The following is a 13,749-nucleotide window of genomic DNA, read 5'->3' on the forward strand; positions in this document are numbered from 1 at the left end:
GCAAGTATCCAGAAATGGTGCATACTGTTTAAGAATAGGCAAACAGATGTTTATGACGCGGAGGGATCAGTGCGATCCCCTGTCATCACAGATGTACTGAAACAAAAGGTGGGTGGTATCATTCAAGAGAATCGACGCAGCTTTGGACTTCTTACATTTCTTCCGAAGATTAAGGATTAAGGATTAAGGATTAAGGAGCTCCTTGATGATACACGCTTTGCAAGTGATGAGGACCTACAGGATGCTGTCATGGACAGGTTGGATCGCCAGGCGGAAACATGGTACGAGGAGGGGATAGTTAAATTGATATCTCAATGGTCAAGGCAATTATGTGGAGAAGTAGGCGAATGTATGTGGCAAAACATACATTTTCTGTTTCTGTAGTATTACCAATAAATACATTTGTATGGTGAAACGTTCCTTACTTTCCGAATGACCCTCGTACATGTTTATTCTTGTGTACTCACAGTGGTATTATCTTCTGTTTGATCTTCACCCCCGTTGTCATCCTTGTCCGTTTTATCACCAGCTTCATCTCCTGCAAAAAAGAAAAACATGTAGTTTAATGTAATTTGGTATTAAGTGTTACAACAACTAACTAAAGCAAACCAAGGATTCAAGCAGTGTCGCATAGAGGCCTGAATGCCAGAATTCTACACCTTGTACAGTGGGATGCATAAGTATTGCTAAGAAAATTGTCCATGACTAATTTCATTAATCTTTCCTCTTGCATTCCGACTATTTGTAAGGAATAGATTTTTACGTATACTGGTGTAGATGTTGTAAGCTGCTTGTTTGGCATTTTTTTTAATTCTTGAAACTCTAATTGGGTAAAGCAAAGAGAATAGGCTAAACATAGTGATGGACAATTTGCTTGATAATACAATGTGCAAAATCATTGAAGGCTGGTCCAAGGAGGATGATCTTAATTTACATGCAAAGACGCAAATAAATAAATTCACACAAATTATGTATATATATATATATATATATATATATATATATATAGCCTATATACTATATATAATGTTATTACATATGGAACTAAATTACTAAATTTTAAATATAGCTAAATATTAATTAATATATATAAATGATTTTTGTTTGGAAACCTGATGGTAAGAGACCAGTAGGAAGACTAAGACGAATATGGAGGGATAATGTTGAGATGGACCTAAAGGAAATTGGTAGGGATGGAAAAGAGTATATAGATCTTGCTCATTATAGGGACAGATGGAAGGCCTGTGTTGCTGCAGCCATGAACCTTTGGGTTTAAGAAGGCTAAAGAGTGAGTGAGTGTGTGTATATAAATGAATGGATTCATTTGTACTTTGGTTACATACAGTATATTACTAACTGTTAAAAATTCCAATAAATTGCAAAATGTGTAGTTGAAATGGTTTTATTATATATTAAGTTTATCTATTAACATGCTTACATTTGTCTTCCATTCTTGTTTTACTTTCAATATGCATATAATGTGATTGGTGTAGATCTGTTAATGGTCTTTTCAAAGAAAGACAGAGAGAAAGCATGCAAAAACACAGTCAGACAGACATTATCCTTCGTTATTTGTGTTTCATCCTTAGAACAGTATATTTGGAGTCAAAACCAAGTGCTTATCTTTGTTATTATGACAAAAATTTCCACCGAAAATCTTTGGTGGGGGGTTTAGGTGGGGAAATCACCCCTGTTCCCCCAGAATTTCGCAACCTGTGCTAATACTTATGCTTCCCACTCTACACTCCCCTCATATCATTTGACAGGCGCAAGATTCTGCCGTTCGAAGAATCTCGTTTCAAGTAGCTAAACACTACATTATTTTGTGTAAAATGTCTCCTGAAAACCTATTTTACAATGTAGTTACCTCAGTAATTTTATACTTTTCAAAACATGTTCATGTCCTTAACAACTGCATGTAATATTTTTTTTTTCTAAATTTATTTGTTCATGGATTTGTACCATCTGCACCTCACTTTGGTATGCCATCACTCACAAGATATTTGCAAGAATGGTGACATCTCGTATTTCTAATTCCTAGTACTAGGCAAGTGCTAAACTTGTCTGTAAGTTAATTTACTATTATACTAATCACAGACCAAACTGGCGCCTGGCCTACATAGCTCCATCTGTCCACCAATCGCGTGCCTCGATGAGGGTCAACACCCTCGGTTGCAAGGTAAAAGATGTAGGGGTATCATCGCTTTCCCGTTACAATGTTGCCAAGCGTTTTTGTCAGTTGTTTTTATTGGTTTGTTTGTATAGTGTCTTGGTCTTTTATGTACTAATTTTCCGTGCTTTGTGTACTATTGTACAACTTTTATCCAGTAACGACGCTGATCAATTCTCTCTCTTCCCGTTTTACAGTACGTTTGGCAACAACGCTCATTTGTTTCGTCCCGCCAGAAACTTACGGTGCCTTGTGACCCGAAAATGCCCGATGTCACTCGAAGATAGTTCAACTGATCGCTGATTCGTTGTTTCCCAGCCGTCAGATGGAAGTGCGAGCGCTTATAATCTACTACAAGCGCTATCCTGTCGATTAAAGTCCTCGGGTAGGAAGTGTTGCTTCAGCTTTGTAAATTATTTAATTATGTTATATTAATTCCCTACAGCTTACCTTTGGAGGACTCTTCGGATTCCTTGCTTTCATTGCTTTCTTCACTTTCTTTACTTTCTTTGCTTTCTTCACTTTCTTTGCTTTCTTCACTTTCTTTGCTTTCTTTGCTTTCTTTGCCCTCCTTGTTCATTTTCTGAAATAGACACACAAGCTTAATTTCGATACAAACAACACATTCATATATTCAGTAAAGCAACTTGCACTATATTTATTCTTAATGTACAGTCACCAACAATAAAAATGGGACACGTGAATCTTGAAATACTCACTTCCCTGCATTGCGTGTGTTGCCTAACTACGGCGATGAGCTGACTTCAATAGAAGCTTCTGCTCTCGCCAGAAAGATAGTCAACACACACAACACATTGCAAGGAAGTGAGTTTTTCAAGATCCATTTTTATTGGTGACTGTACATATATTGCCCACTTCCCGTCCTGAAAGACGCACTATTTCAATCTCTCCATGTTTAACTCCCCCGCCCCTATTTATATTTATCGTCCCTACCAAATGTTTACTTCCAAAACCAATTGTCCACAGTGCTTGTACAGTCAGGGACAGTTCGGGGTTGTAATGATACCATTAAAAGTAAGTGAGGGTGTTACAAGGCAGAAGTGTCCGTAACTGTACGAACAATCAATCCATCTACACCTTTGTCTGGACCTGTTATTGTGTTAGAGAATGAAACTTATCAGATCGGCTGCGCAGTACAAGGGGTTAGTTACCTTTACCGAAGAGACCCATATGTCAACCCTGGACATTTCGCATACTAACGAGGCTCTGGTGTCTGGACCCAGAGCCAGTATAAACCGTGTTGTGTTATCCCTATATGTTTGTGAATGTGTCTTCTTCATCCTCATCTTCGCGATTATCCTGAAGTGGCAGAAAAGCGGCGTAAAATAAGCTAAGTCTATCAATTAGATCGTCAGCATATAGGAAAATTTGTATTCTTGTGTCAGTGATCGTCCACGGCTTCCGAGTCCCTCTGAAAAATATCTTCCCTTAGAACAGGGTAAACAGCAACAGAGGGGGGACCCCCCCCACTCCTCCTTTTTCACTGCCAGTTTTGATCCCTGTTCCAGCATAGTACCAAAAAAGTTATTTTGCATTTAGCCATTTGCATTATTGCGGACACACCACCATCGTGGCGGAGTGGTTACACAGCGCGCTATGACGTCAGGGGTCATGGGTTCGAATCCTGGTCTTGGCATGGTTGTTCTTTGTGCGTATCCCTTCGATCATTTCAACGTATCATCCCTCATCCTCATCTTAGCAATTAGAAAAATGCGATGCGATGTAAAATGAGCCACATCAACAAATCCACTATCGTTGGCAACAACTGTTGGTGACTGTCAAAAGCTTTTTCGCAATCAACAAGACAGGAGTGTAATTTCCATAATTTCTATAGAGTTATTCTGCATCACTCTTTACAGCAAAAAATATTTTATCTATCGTCTATTTCTCTTAAATCCTGAAACATTATGATCTAAATGCGAATTCCAGATTTTTACTGGATTCAGTTGTTGCTTGAATTTTATCTATCTCAATATCGTAAAGATATCACGAATTAAGTAGAACTCATTACGTACCTTGCCGCTGGTCAAGCAAATCATAGACACTAACAGAAGCACTACAAATAACTTCATCTTGTAAGTCTGCAAGTCTTTCCTCTTCGACAATTCTGCTTCTCGGTATAGCAAACTTGAAGCGACCTGTTCACGGCGATGCACGGTTCTCAGTGATACAAATTACAACATTCTTAACAAGAAATGGGAGAGTGTTACATTAAGAGTACTTTGAATCAGTTGCCATCAATACACGTGCGCTTTTTGACTTTTTTTGTTCCCCATTATCCTGTTTGGAATAGTTGATGACAATAGACAGGAAATGGAGATGTTCCATTGTAGTGATATAACCATGCTTCCACGTCACACAAATAAGCCGTCGAATTTTTATACTTTTTCATAGAGAATACAGAATTGACGTTATCTTCCTTAAAAAACATTTTGGGCAATGACAAATTCGTCCTATTTTTTTATGAATAACTATCTGATTACCCGGAGTTGCCCGGGTATTTATTTATCACAATCTTATATTAGTCAGGAAAATAATGAATTTATTAATTTAGCTCAAAACTTGATTATAAACATCATTTTTAGTTTCACTTCCAGGAGCAAGAATAAATAAATTGAACGGCATTGGGAGTGTCACTATTCATCTTAGCGATCCCGAAAGCTATGGATTCCACACTAATATCGGTCGTTTTACATGTCACCCGCTTCCCACCCCCACCCCTAGGTGTGCCAGGGGTGTCTTGCCCCCACAGTATTACTTTCCAGATTGTAAGTCATCCGTGTACCAAGTTTGGTTGAAATTGCTCCAGGCGTTCGAGAGTTTTTCCGGAACAAACATACATACATATATACACACATACATCTATGTTTATATGTATTAGATACTGCTGGTAGTTCAACGGCATAGGAGGAGCTACCGCGTGCGCTTGATGTGCCCAGGAACACTCTAATGGCCCAATATGTTTGCTTAGGTTTTCCTCTTTAAAGTCAGTTTCTGTAGAAATTAAAAATTACATGAACACTAGTCACGAGATTGTCAATACAATAAGATTGATTGATGATTTCATTTATTTTACTTCGCTTTCTGCCACTTTAGAATAATCGCGAAGATGAGAATGGGTGATGGAACGCCCATGCCTACGCCGGAATTCGAACCCGGGAGTCAAGGATGTGGTAGCCTATGTAATTTTCTCTGTAACCAAATGATATTCGTCGAAAAATAATTCACTTGGAGTCGGAGAGCAATGGAGGCGTTTTTTAATGTTTTCCGACAGAGCAGTTTTAGTAAGGGTAGGTAATAAACACTGGCGTATTCTGCATGTTACCTCGTTTACCGCCTGTAGACCATTTTTTAAAATTCCGGGTTCGATCCCCGACGGGGGAAACCCGGAATGTATTCCACCTGTTCAAGCGGCTCCGGTGTCCACCCAGCGTCGTATTAAGTGGCTACCTGGAGGAAACTCTAGGGGGTAAAGGCTTGCCAGGGGCGTGGTGCTGATCACATCATCCCCACCTTCGGCCTTGATCAAGGAAGTGTGGGGCCCTAACTCCACACCCCTATACGCTTTCATGGCGTTGTGCACAGCACAGGGGAGCAGTTTACTTATTTTTACATTTATCTTTAATATCTGGAAATCTGTCATTATACAGGGTGTCCATATACGAACTCCGGGGTTTTAAACAATGATAGCGCGCAAACGGTATTAAGTAACTCAGGTTAGTTAATTACTTTGAAATCAGTAGCTCGTCAAGTTTTATTCACGCCGTTTGGAGTTTATTCTAACAAAGGATGGTAACGCTGCGCAGCGTTGACCTTGAAGTGGCCGAGCCGAGCCGAACACAGTCAGTGCAGTTCAGTGCAACGGCGACGCCACAACAGAAGGCGCAGTGTGTGATATGGCTTGTAGAAACTGGATCTGTTATTACTGTACAGCGGAAGTTTCGACGAGATTATGGAGGTGTTTAGCCTTCGGACAAGACCATTCGTCCATGGCTTAACGCGTTTAAAGAAAGCGAAAGTGTGGATTGGAAGGAAAGGGCCTATTCTATGGCCTCCAAGACGTCCGGACCTTACTCCCTTAGACTTTTTCCTATGGGGACATGTGAAGAACATGGTTTATGCGGAGAGAATTCAAGATGGCAATCATCTAAGGCAAAGAATTATCGCATCTGTGGCAACCATCACCCCAGACATGTTTGCCAGGACGTGGCAAGAAGTTGATTATCGTTTGGATGTGTGCCGTGCTACAAACGGGGCACGCATTGGAATTTACTAAATTGTAAACAAAACTTGATAACATTACCTTCAAAAATATGTATTTACTTTTTCCTGAGTTTCAGTTTTTAATAAAATATTTAGCTTCGAAACCAAGGAGTTCTTTTATCGATACCCTGTATATTATGCACACGATTAAAACAACCTTTTAAACCCGAAATAAGTAAATTATAAATAATTTAAAGACTGGCTTATGTACCCACACTGATATCTCACCCTTCTGACGATCGTTTCCTCTCCGATTGCACAAGTAGTAGGCCGAGGGAGCCGAAGCGAGTGGCTATTTACGGACACGCAGCCTGCGACCTCAGTTCCACCGCTGAGAACAGCGTTGGCGGGAGAAAACTGCTTGTTCCTGCCTGTTTCTGTGCCGCACTTGGCAGAGGCGGTGTTGTTACATGAAGAGAAATTTCCCTTAGTGAACGGAACGGAAATTCAGATCCAATTTTCGATTAAAAGGGACATTTTAATAAAAATATCAATTTTGTCGGAAAATGTGAAGCCGTCGCTCTCCTGTTTCTGTTGTACTTTCGCCTGCAATGGTGTTTTATTTCTATTAGAGGAAATGGTCTAAATATGGGCTCCCCTTTTTATGTTGTCATTTTCGGAAGAAAATAATTAATATATCAAGCACCTGCCTTTAAAATGCATATCTATGAAATATATACTTAAATGTAATAGCATGCTAAAGTATAGAAGGTCTCCATTGTTTTTTTTAAAAAAAAGAGCAATTTCCAAAAAATGATAAAATAATTTATTTCAAAACTGTGCTCTAAATATGGGCTACTAGTGGCAATATCACAAAAAGCAATTAAAATTTTAAAAAACAGTAATTTATGGCTAAATCATTATAAAATTCATATTTATGAATAATCTGTTGTTTTGAAAATCACGCGGAATGGGAAAAATCGAAATTAAGAAAAACATCCAAATATTTGGTGAAAATGTGATCTCAACATTAGATCTCATATCATAGCCCATATTTAGACCATCACGCTATTTTTCTTCATCAATTTATTTTCGCTCTCTGTGGTACATATTTCACAAAAAATCATGGCATTATAAAAGCCCACATTTGTTTTATGTACCGCTAATATCATAACCTATAGAAAGCAGATGAGAATACCTGCAAAAAGTTTTCGGAGGTCGAAATTCTATAACAGTGTCCAAGGCCGAAACTAACCACCACTTTCTCTTGCGAATTGGCGCCGCAACCTTTGTCCTTGACAGATAACCAGTTCCAATAGCCTCTGCCAGGCTGCAGCACCCGGGAGAGCTGATAACTCCAAAACCCATATTTAAACCTTCGCCCATATTTAGACCTTCTCCTCTATATTTAATAAATCTAGGTAAGGAGTGTATAATAAATATTTACAAGGATTGATGCTGTAATAATTCAGGTCAAATTTTCAGGATACGACACTCACACTCTTGGTTAATCTTGTTTTTGAATCTCTTCGTTGTATTTTCTTTATTACATTCCTTCATTTGGTTTCCCCCTTATAATTTTTTTCTGCATTGCACAGTGATGCCAAAAAAAAGTAGGCAAAATTGAAATTTTCACTTTTCGGAAAGAATAAAACATGAACACTTCTCTAAACAACTACATGGGCCACGAAAATGTCAGAGAAATTTATATCTAAATCGATTATTTGTTCTTGTTTCCGGGCCTCAAAGTAGCGGTTCGTGAAAGTGGATTTTTCGAACTATATTTTGTACTTATCTTTAAGACTTGATGTAGCAATATTTTTCTCGCTGGACAATAACATTGTGCTAGGTAGACTCACAGCTTCTCAGTAATTATATGCATCAATTTGCCAAGAAATTGCTTCAGAGTATTCAAGAATTACATCAGAATATTAAAATAGATATTATGTAATCACAAAATATACGAGGGAGAGTCCGAAAATAAGTCCCCCCTGGCGACTGTGGACAGAGATGGGAAGGAAAAGCAAGAAAACGTAAATGAGAAAAGGAATAGCATACTTACTTTATTTTTCCACATAGGAACCCCGGACATTGATACATTTGTCATACCGCTTGATAAGCTTAAAAAAACTCTCTTGGAAAAAATGAGTGTCCTGTATACGGAAGAAGTGTCACGAAATGTGTCACCTCAGCATTGCTTCCAAAGCGCCTTCCTCCGAGAGCCTTCTTCAAAGCCGGAAACAGATGGAAGTCACACGGCGCGAGATCGGGACTGTACGGCGGATGGGTAAGGCCCCAACCAGGGGTGGCAAGATGGTGTTGCGTAGCCCTCGCCGAGTGCGGTTTCGCATTGTCATCCAACAACAGCACGCCAGATGTGAGAAGGCCAGGCCGCCTACGCCGAATAGCCTGCTTCAATTTGGACAGGATGTGACAGTAACGTGCAGCGTTGATGGTTCCTTGTTCCAAAAGGTCCAGCAACAAAACACCATGGGCGTCCCAAAAAACTGTGAGAAGCACCTTACCTGCCGAGGGAGTTGTCTTGAACTTCTTCCGGACAGGAGATGACGGATGTTTCCACTCCATTGATGTGGCCTTCATTTGTTTCGACATCACTTCCACTAGGCAGTTATAAATTTCTGCTCCCGATACTCCATGTGCCCATTCATACCGGACAACCGCTCTCATTTCTTCCTTTAACCACAAATTCAACACGCACCTTCTCTCCATATCTGCCGGGCCACGACTGAGAGGCACCTCCCCTCGTTTGCACGCACTACGCTCACGCCATCTGTTGGATTGCGGTCGTGCTTCACCCACTTGTGTATGGGTGCCTGTTGTGTTCCAACACGGCCTGCTTTCCACCATTGCTGTACGATTTCCCTGGCAAAACTGAGGGGAAACTTATTTTCGGACTTTCCTCGTAGTTTTTCGTGCAAAGTTGGTGCAAAATAAAAAAGAATGTTTGAATTTTGCATAATTTCCAGGATAATAAGACTCCGCCAAAAGTGTCACACAGGATTTTTGCGGACCTCGTGATAGACCAATGTGCCGGAAAAGTATCGGCTGGTATCGATCGGCAGATGAATTCAAACCGATATGTTCCGATACCGATACCCCTGCTATCGGCCAATTCCGATACATCGGCATCGGTATCTGCTCAGCCCTACAAATTTTAATTATTGCAATTTTCAAGTATCGGTATCGGTGAGAGCATCGGCATCGGTATCGGTTCAAAGTGGTATCGGGTTATCCCTAGTAATAATAATAATTATTATTATTATTGTTATTATCGTTACTATCATTATTTTTATTATATTTAATCTATTTCTGGGAATGTATTTCAGTCTTCCAAGTATTGCTCTGGATAGTAGGATATTAATAGCACACCATGAGGAAGTAAATGCATTTTATTTATTAGTTATTATGTCAATTAATAGTTAAAGGTATGCCATTTGATAAAGTGTAAGTCATTGTCCAATTGGGTGGATTAATGTTTGAATATAACCCCTCTCAAATGATGCCCCTCTGCACAATACATTCATCCAGGCGACGTTGGAAGCTTTCCAAAACTCGTCGTAACATTCCCTGGGATATTGCCGACGGCAGTTCTTATGCGGTCCTTCAACTCAGGAATGGTGGCACAACGTGTTCGGAAAACTTCTTGCTTCAGGTACCTCCAAAGGATAAAGTCGGCACATGACAGATCGGGTGACCGTGGCGGCCAGGAGATGTCACCGAAACGGGAAGTTACTCTTCCTGGGAATGTCTGTCGCAAAAAAGCCATGCAAATTCTGGCTGTATGCAAGGTTGCACCGTCTTGTTGAAACCATAATTGTTCCATATCCACATTCAACATCCCTAGTTGAAGAAGAACGAAGTCTTGCAGCATAATTAGGTAGCGTTCACTCGTGACAGTTAAAGCCTGACCGATGTCATTCTCGAAAAAATAAGGGCCATTAATCCCAAACGAAGCAATTCCACACCACACTGTGACACGAGAACTATGCAATGGCTTGATGTGCAGTTCATGCGGGTTTACATCACTCCAATAACGCAAATTCTGTTTATTCACTGAACCACATAACTCCAAATGAGCTTCATCTGACATCATGATGGTGTCCAACATTTCGGTATTTTGGCGAAGGAGATCACGCATCGTTAAGCAGAATGTTTCTCGTGAAACCCAATCGCGAGGCTTAATTTCCTGCACAATCTGCAGCTTATATGGGTGAAAATGGAGATCTTCATGCAATATTCTCCTGAATGAGCGATCTGACATTTGCAAATTTTGCGAATGTCGGCGAGCAGATTCTTTTGGGTTACGCAATATTGCAGCACGAACATTTTCCACGGCTTCTGGTGTCCGCACAGTTCTTTCACTTCTTCCTGGTTTACGATTACACGCAGCGGCCGTTAATCGAAATGCACTAACCCACCTCAGAATGGTCCGTCTATCTGGAACTTTCCCATGACGTTCCACGTTGAAATGTTGCCTAAATAGACGCTGGGTAGCAATTACAGATTCATTATTCTTGAAATAACTTTCAACAACAAAGGCACGATGCTGTACACTCCACCGATCCATCTCACTCTAAGAATCGAAATGGCACCTCGTTAGTACACGAATGATGCACGAGATGGCACGCATTCATACATTACGCCATTGTACTACGCAAGCCAAAATAAGCTATGAACGCTGCCGCACCCTGTAGGTCTAAATTATACTTTTGTATAAAAATCTAATAATGAATCTCATGCCAATTCTGTAGACCCAAACTGTCGATTTTTCCTTAAAAATGTTAATCTTACACATTTGTATTGATTTAGGGGTTAAAAAGCGAGCTCCTGATTTTTTTTCTTCTTCATCATTCTTTAAGGGTCTTCTGTAAGAGCTGTCTGTATGGCTCGAACACACTCGCTCGTTACAATTCCAGCTCCCTGCGAAATAAAATCCTTCGTACGCCACTGCTTCTGAATGATTTCTATCATATTTTAACTTTGCACACATCCAAATCAAAAGCTGTAGCTACACCTACCAATCAGATTTGGTACCAGACAAAATCTTAATAGACTAAATTTGTTTCAAACGTATGTAGATATTGTGCAATCTTTACTCTTACTAGAAAAATGAGTGAACTATTTTTTTTTTCACACTTTAACAATGAAACTTGTACCACAGTCTAATTAGTATTGTAGTTCTATTTTTGTTATTCAGCTTTGCCTTTCTACCACTTTTGGTTTAATCGCGACCATTAAGGATGGGTGATGATTAGATTAAATTAATGAACTGACTCTGACAAAGAACACTCATGGCCAGATCGAGATTCGAATTTCAATGGCGAGGTCGAAAATCGACCAGTTAAAACTCTCGGCCACAGTCTAATAATAGAAATAACACAATCCTAACGTGTTGAAGTTAGTCATTTTTATCAAAGTCGCTTTTACCGTGTGATGAGGTGTAATCATAGAGGCCATAACCATATTTTCAATTAAAGCTTTTATATATAATTTTGACTGTATTGGAATTGGAAACATTTCAAACGTTTTGTGCATACTATTACTTTGAATACTTATGGTTGTTTTAGTATTATTATTGTATCGTAGAAGGTTTCAACAGAGATCATATCATGACATTTCCAACAGGAGCGATTTCAGTAACGTATTTACAATGATAGATATATTATGTATGTATATATAGAATATATAAGGTACCTGAACCCAATATGGCCTACCTAAGGTTTGCGATTGTTTCAATTGATGTGCAGAGTCAGGAAGATAAAACTAGTGGCAAGATTCAAAAGTTCAAAAGAGCATTTCTGGGAGTTTACTGAAAGTTTGAGCCAATTCCAAATAATAACATGGCTGCAGGGAAGACTTTATTAAAAAGTTACATATGTACCCAATATGGCCTAGTCATATATTATGTTCTTTCACATCCAAACATGCAACAAAAATCGAAAAGAAAGTGTTGTTTTATAGGTTGATAGGTATATTGCTACACTTACATTTTATTTACATAATGACATGAGATTTGAACAAAGGAATAACCTTGTTTACAAAGCAATAAACAAGGGAGTGACATGCCACAATTTGTTACCAGAAGACCATGGATTACACATCACAGTCTGGGCAAATGAAAGATCCTTTATCATCCTTAGTTAGTACCACACACAGTACGTGGACACAAGAGTAACAAATGTCACATTTGCGCATGTCTTTTACGATATATTCCTATGTAGGCCATATTCAGTACAGCTTCCATAGTGTTCTTTTCTCCTTTGTTATAAATAGTACTTTATATTAAAAACTAAACTAAGTACATTGTTGTAAAGTACAAATTATGAGCTATCATACATATCACTTGGAAGAGGCAGTAAGTAATAACTTCCATATGCAATATTAGATGACGTAGAACATAATCTCGAGGTCCAGCTATTTCGCTTCTTTGTCCTCAAGTTACTGCACCTTAGGTATCGTATCAATCCATAGGATTATACTTTATTTTTATTTTTGACTTTCTCCAAGCTTCATTTCACCTAAGTTCATTCACTTGTTTAAACCAGCTGTCCACTCCTATCAGGTATTTGAATTATGCACAGTCGAGTGTTAAGCAGACTTCCATTTCCTGATTTATTGAGGCTGCAAGGTTGACAAGAGGTAAACATGGAGTAAGAAGCTGAGAATAATAGGATGGTAAAAACTCACGCATCGGCGTATAGGAAGTCTCTAGAGAAAGGGGTTTAGAGGAGCGGACAGACTGGCAGGGGAAACACTTTTCGTTATGGTACGATACGCGTATCATTCAACTGAATGATGGGATCGAACCAACCACTCCCAATAGCTTAAAGGAAAATGTAGCTAATCACCATTCATCCTCGTAATGATGAGACCACTTGTCCTCATGACAAGTTGGATACTTGGCTGCGAAAGGTACAACTGAAATACAATACCTAACTATACAACTAGAAATGGCAAATAGTCCTTCCTTTGATTTTGTTAGCCTTCGAACCGGAATCATGGTTATGGTTAGGATAGTTACCTGTCTACACTTAGAAGAATGATAATGAAATTGGTAACGTAGAGTAAAATGAAACTAGGCTCTCTCTAGGCTTCGTGGGTAGTTCTCCTAACTCAGGCTGACTCCTCTCTTTTTCTCCTTCCCAGAGTGTTCTTCCCTCTCTCTGCTCCAAACGAAAAGTGGGTCCCCTGCCAGTCTGTCCGCTCCTCTAAACCCCTGTCTCTGGAGACTTCCTATACGCCGATGAGTCAGTTTTTATATTCCTATTATTCTCAGCTGCTTACTCCTTGTTTACCTCATGTAAACCTTGCAGCCTCAATAAATCAGGAAGTGG

The 13,749-nt window shown here is 39.4% G+C and overlaps 2 protein-coding genes across 2 annotated transcripts in view; both read right to left on the reverse strand.

Moving 5' to 3' along the window:
• Positions 1-4,395, reverse strand: part of LOC146001915 (uncharacterized) — a 48,323-nt gene extending 43,928 nt beyond the window's left edge. The window contains exons 1-3 of the mRNA XM_083139631.1: positions 4,207-4,395; positions 2,621-2,753; positions 468-538 (exon numbers count right to left, since the gene is read on the reverse strand). Coding sequence (XP_082995757.1) covers positions 468-538; positions 2,621-2,753; positions 4,207-4,263 — 261 coding nt within the window. The 5' untranslated portion in view covers positions 4,264-4,395. The remainder of the gene's footprint in view (positions 1-467; positions 539-2,620; positions 2,754-4,206) is intronic.
• Positions 4,396-9,935: 5,540 nt separating this feature from the next.
• LOC146002164 (uncharacterized) lies at positions 9,936-10,553 on the reverse strand. Its single transcript, XM_083139881.1, has one exon. The coding sequence runs from the start codon at positions 10,551-10,553 to the stop codon at positions 9,936-9,938; it is 618 nt and encodes a 205-aa protein (XP_082996007.1).
• Positions 10,554-13,749: the final 3,196 nt, after the last annotated feature.

Source organism: Lepisma saccharinum, chromosome 18 (assembly GCF_977018435.1).
Source record: "Lepisma saccharinum chromosome 18, izLepSacc3.1, whole genome shotgun sequence".
NCBI classification, from domain to species: Eukaryota; Metazoa; Arthropoda; class Insecta; order Zygentoma; family Lepismatidae; genus Lepisma; species Lepisma saccharinum.

Excerpts from the sequence above, each read along its gene's own strand:
- LOC146002164 (XM_083139881.1), bottom strand. The coding sequence starts at position 10,553 with ATGCGTGATCTCCTTCGCCAAAATACCGAAATGTTGGACACCATCATG.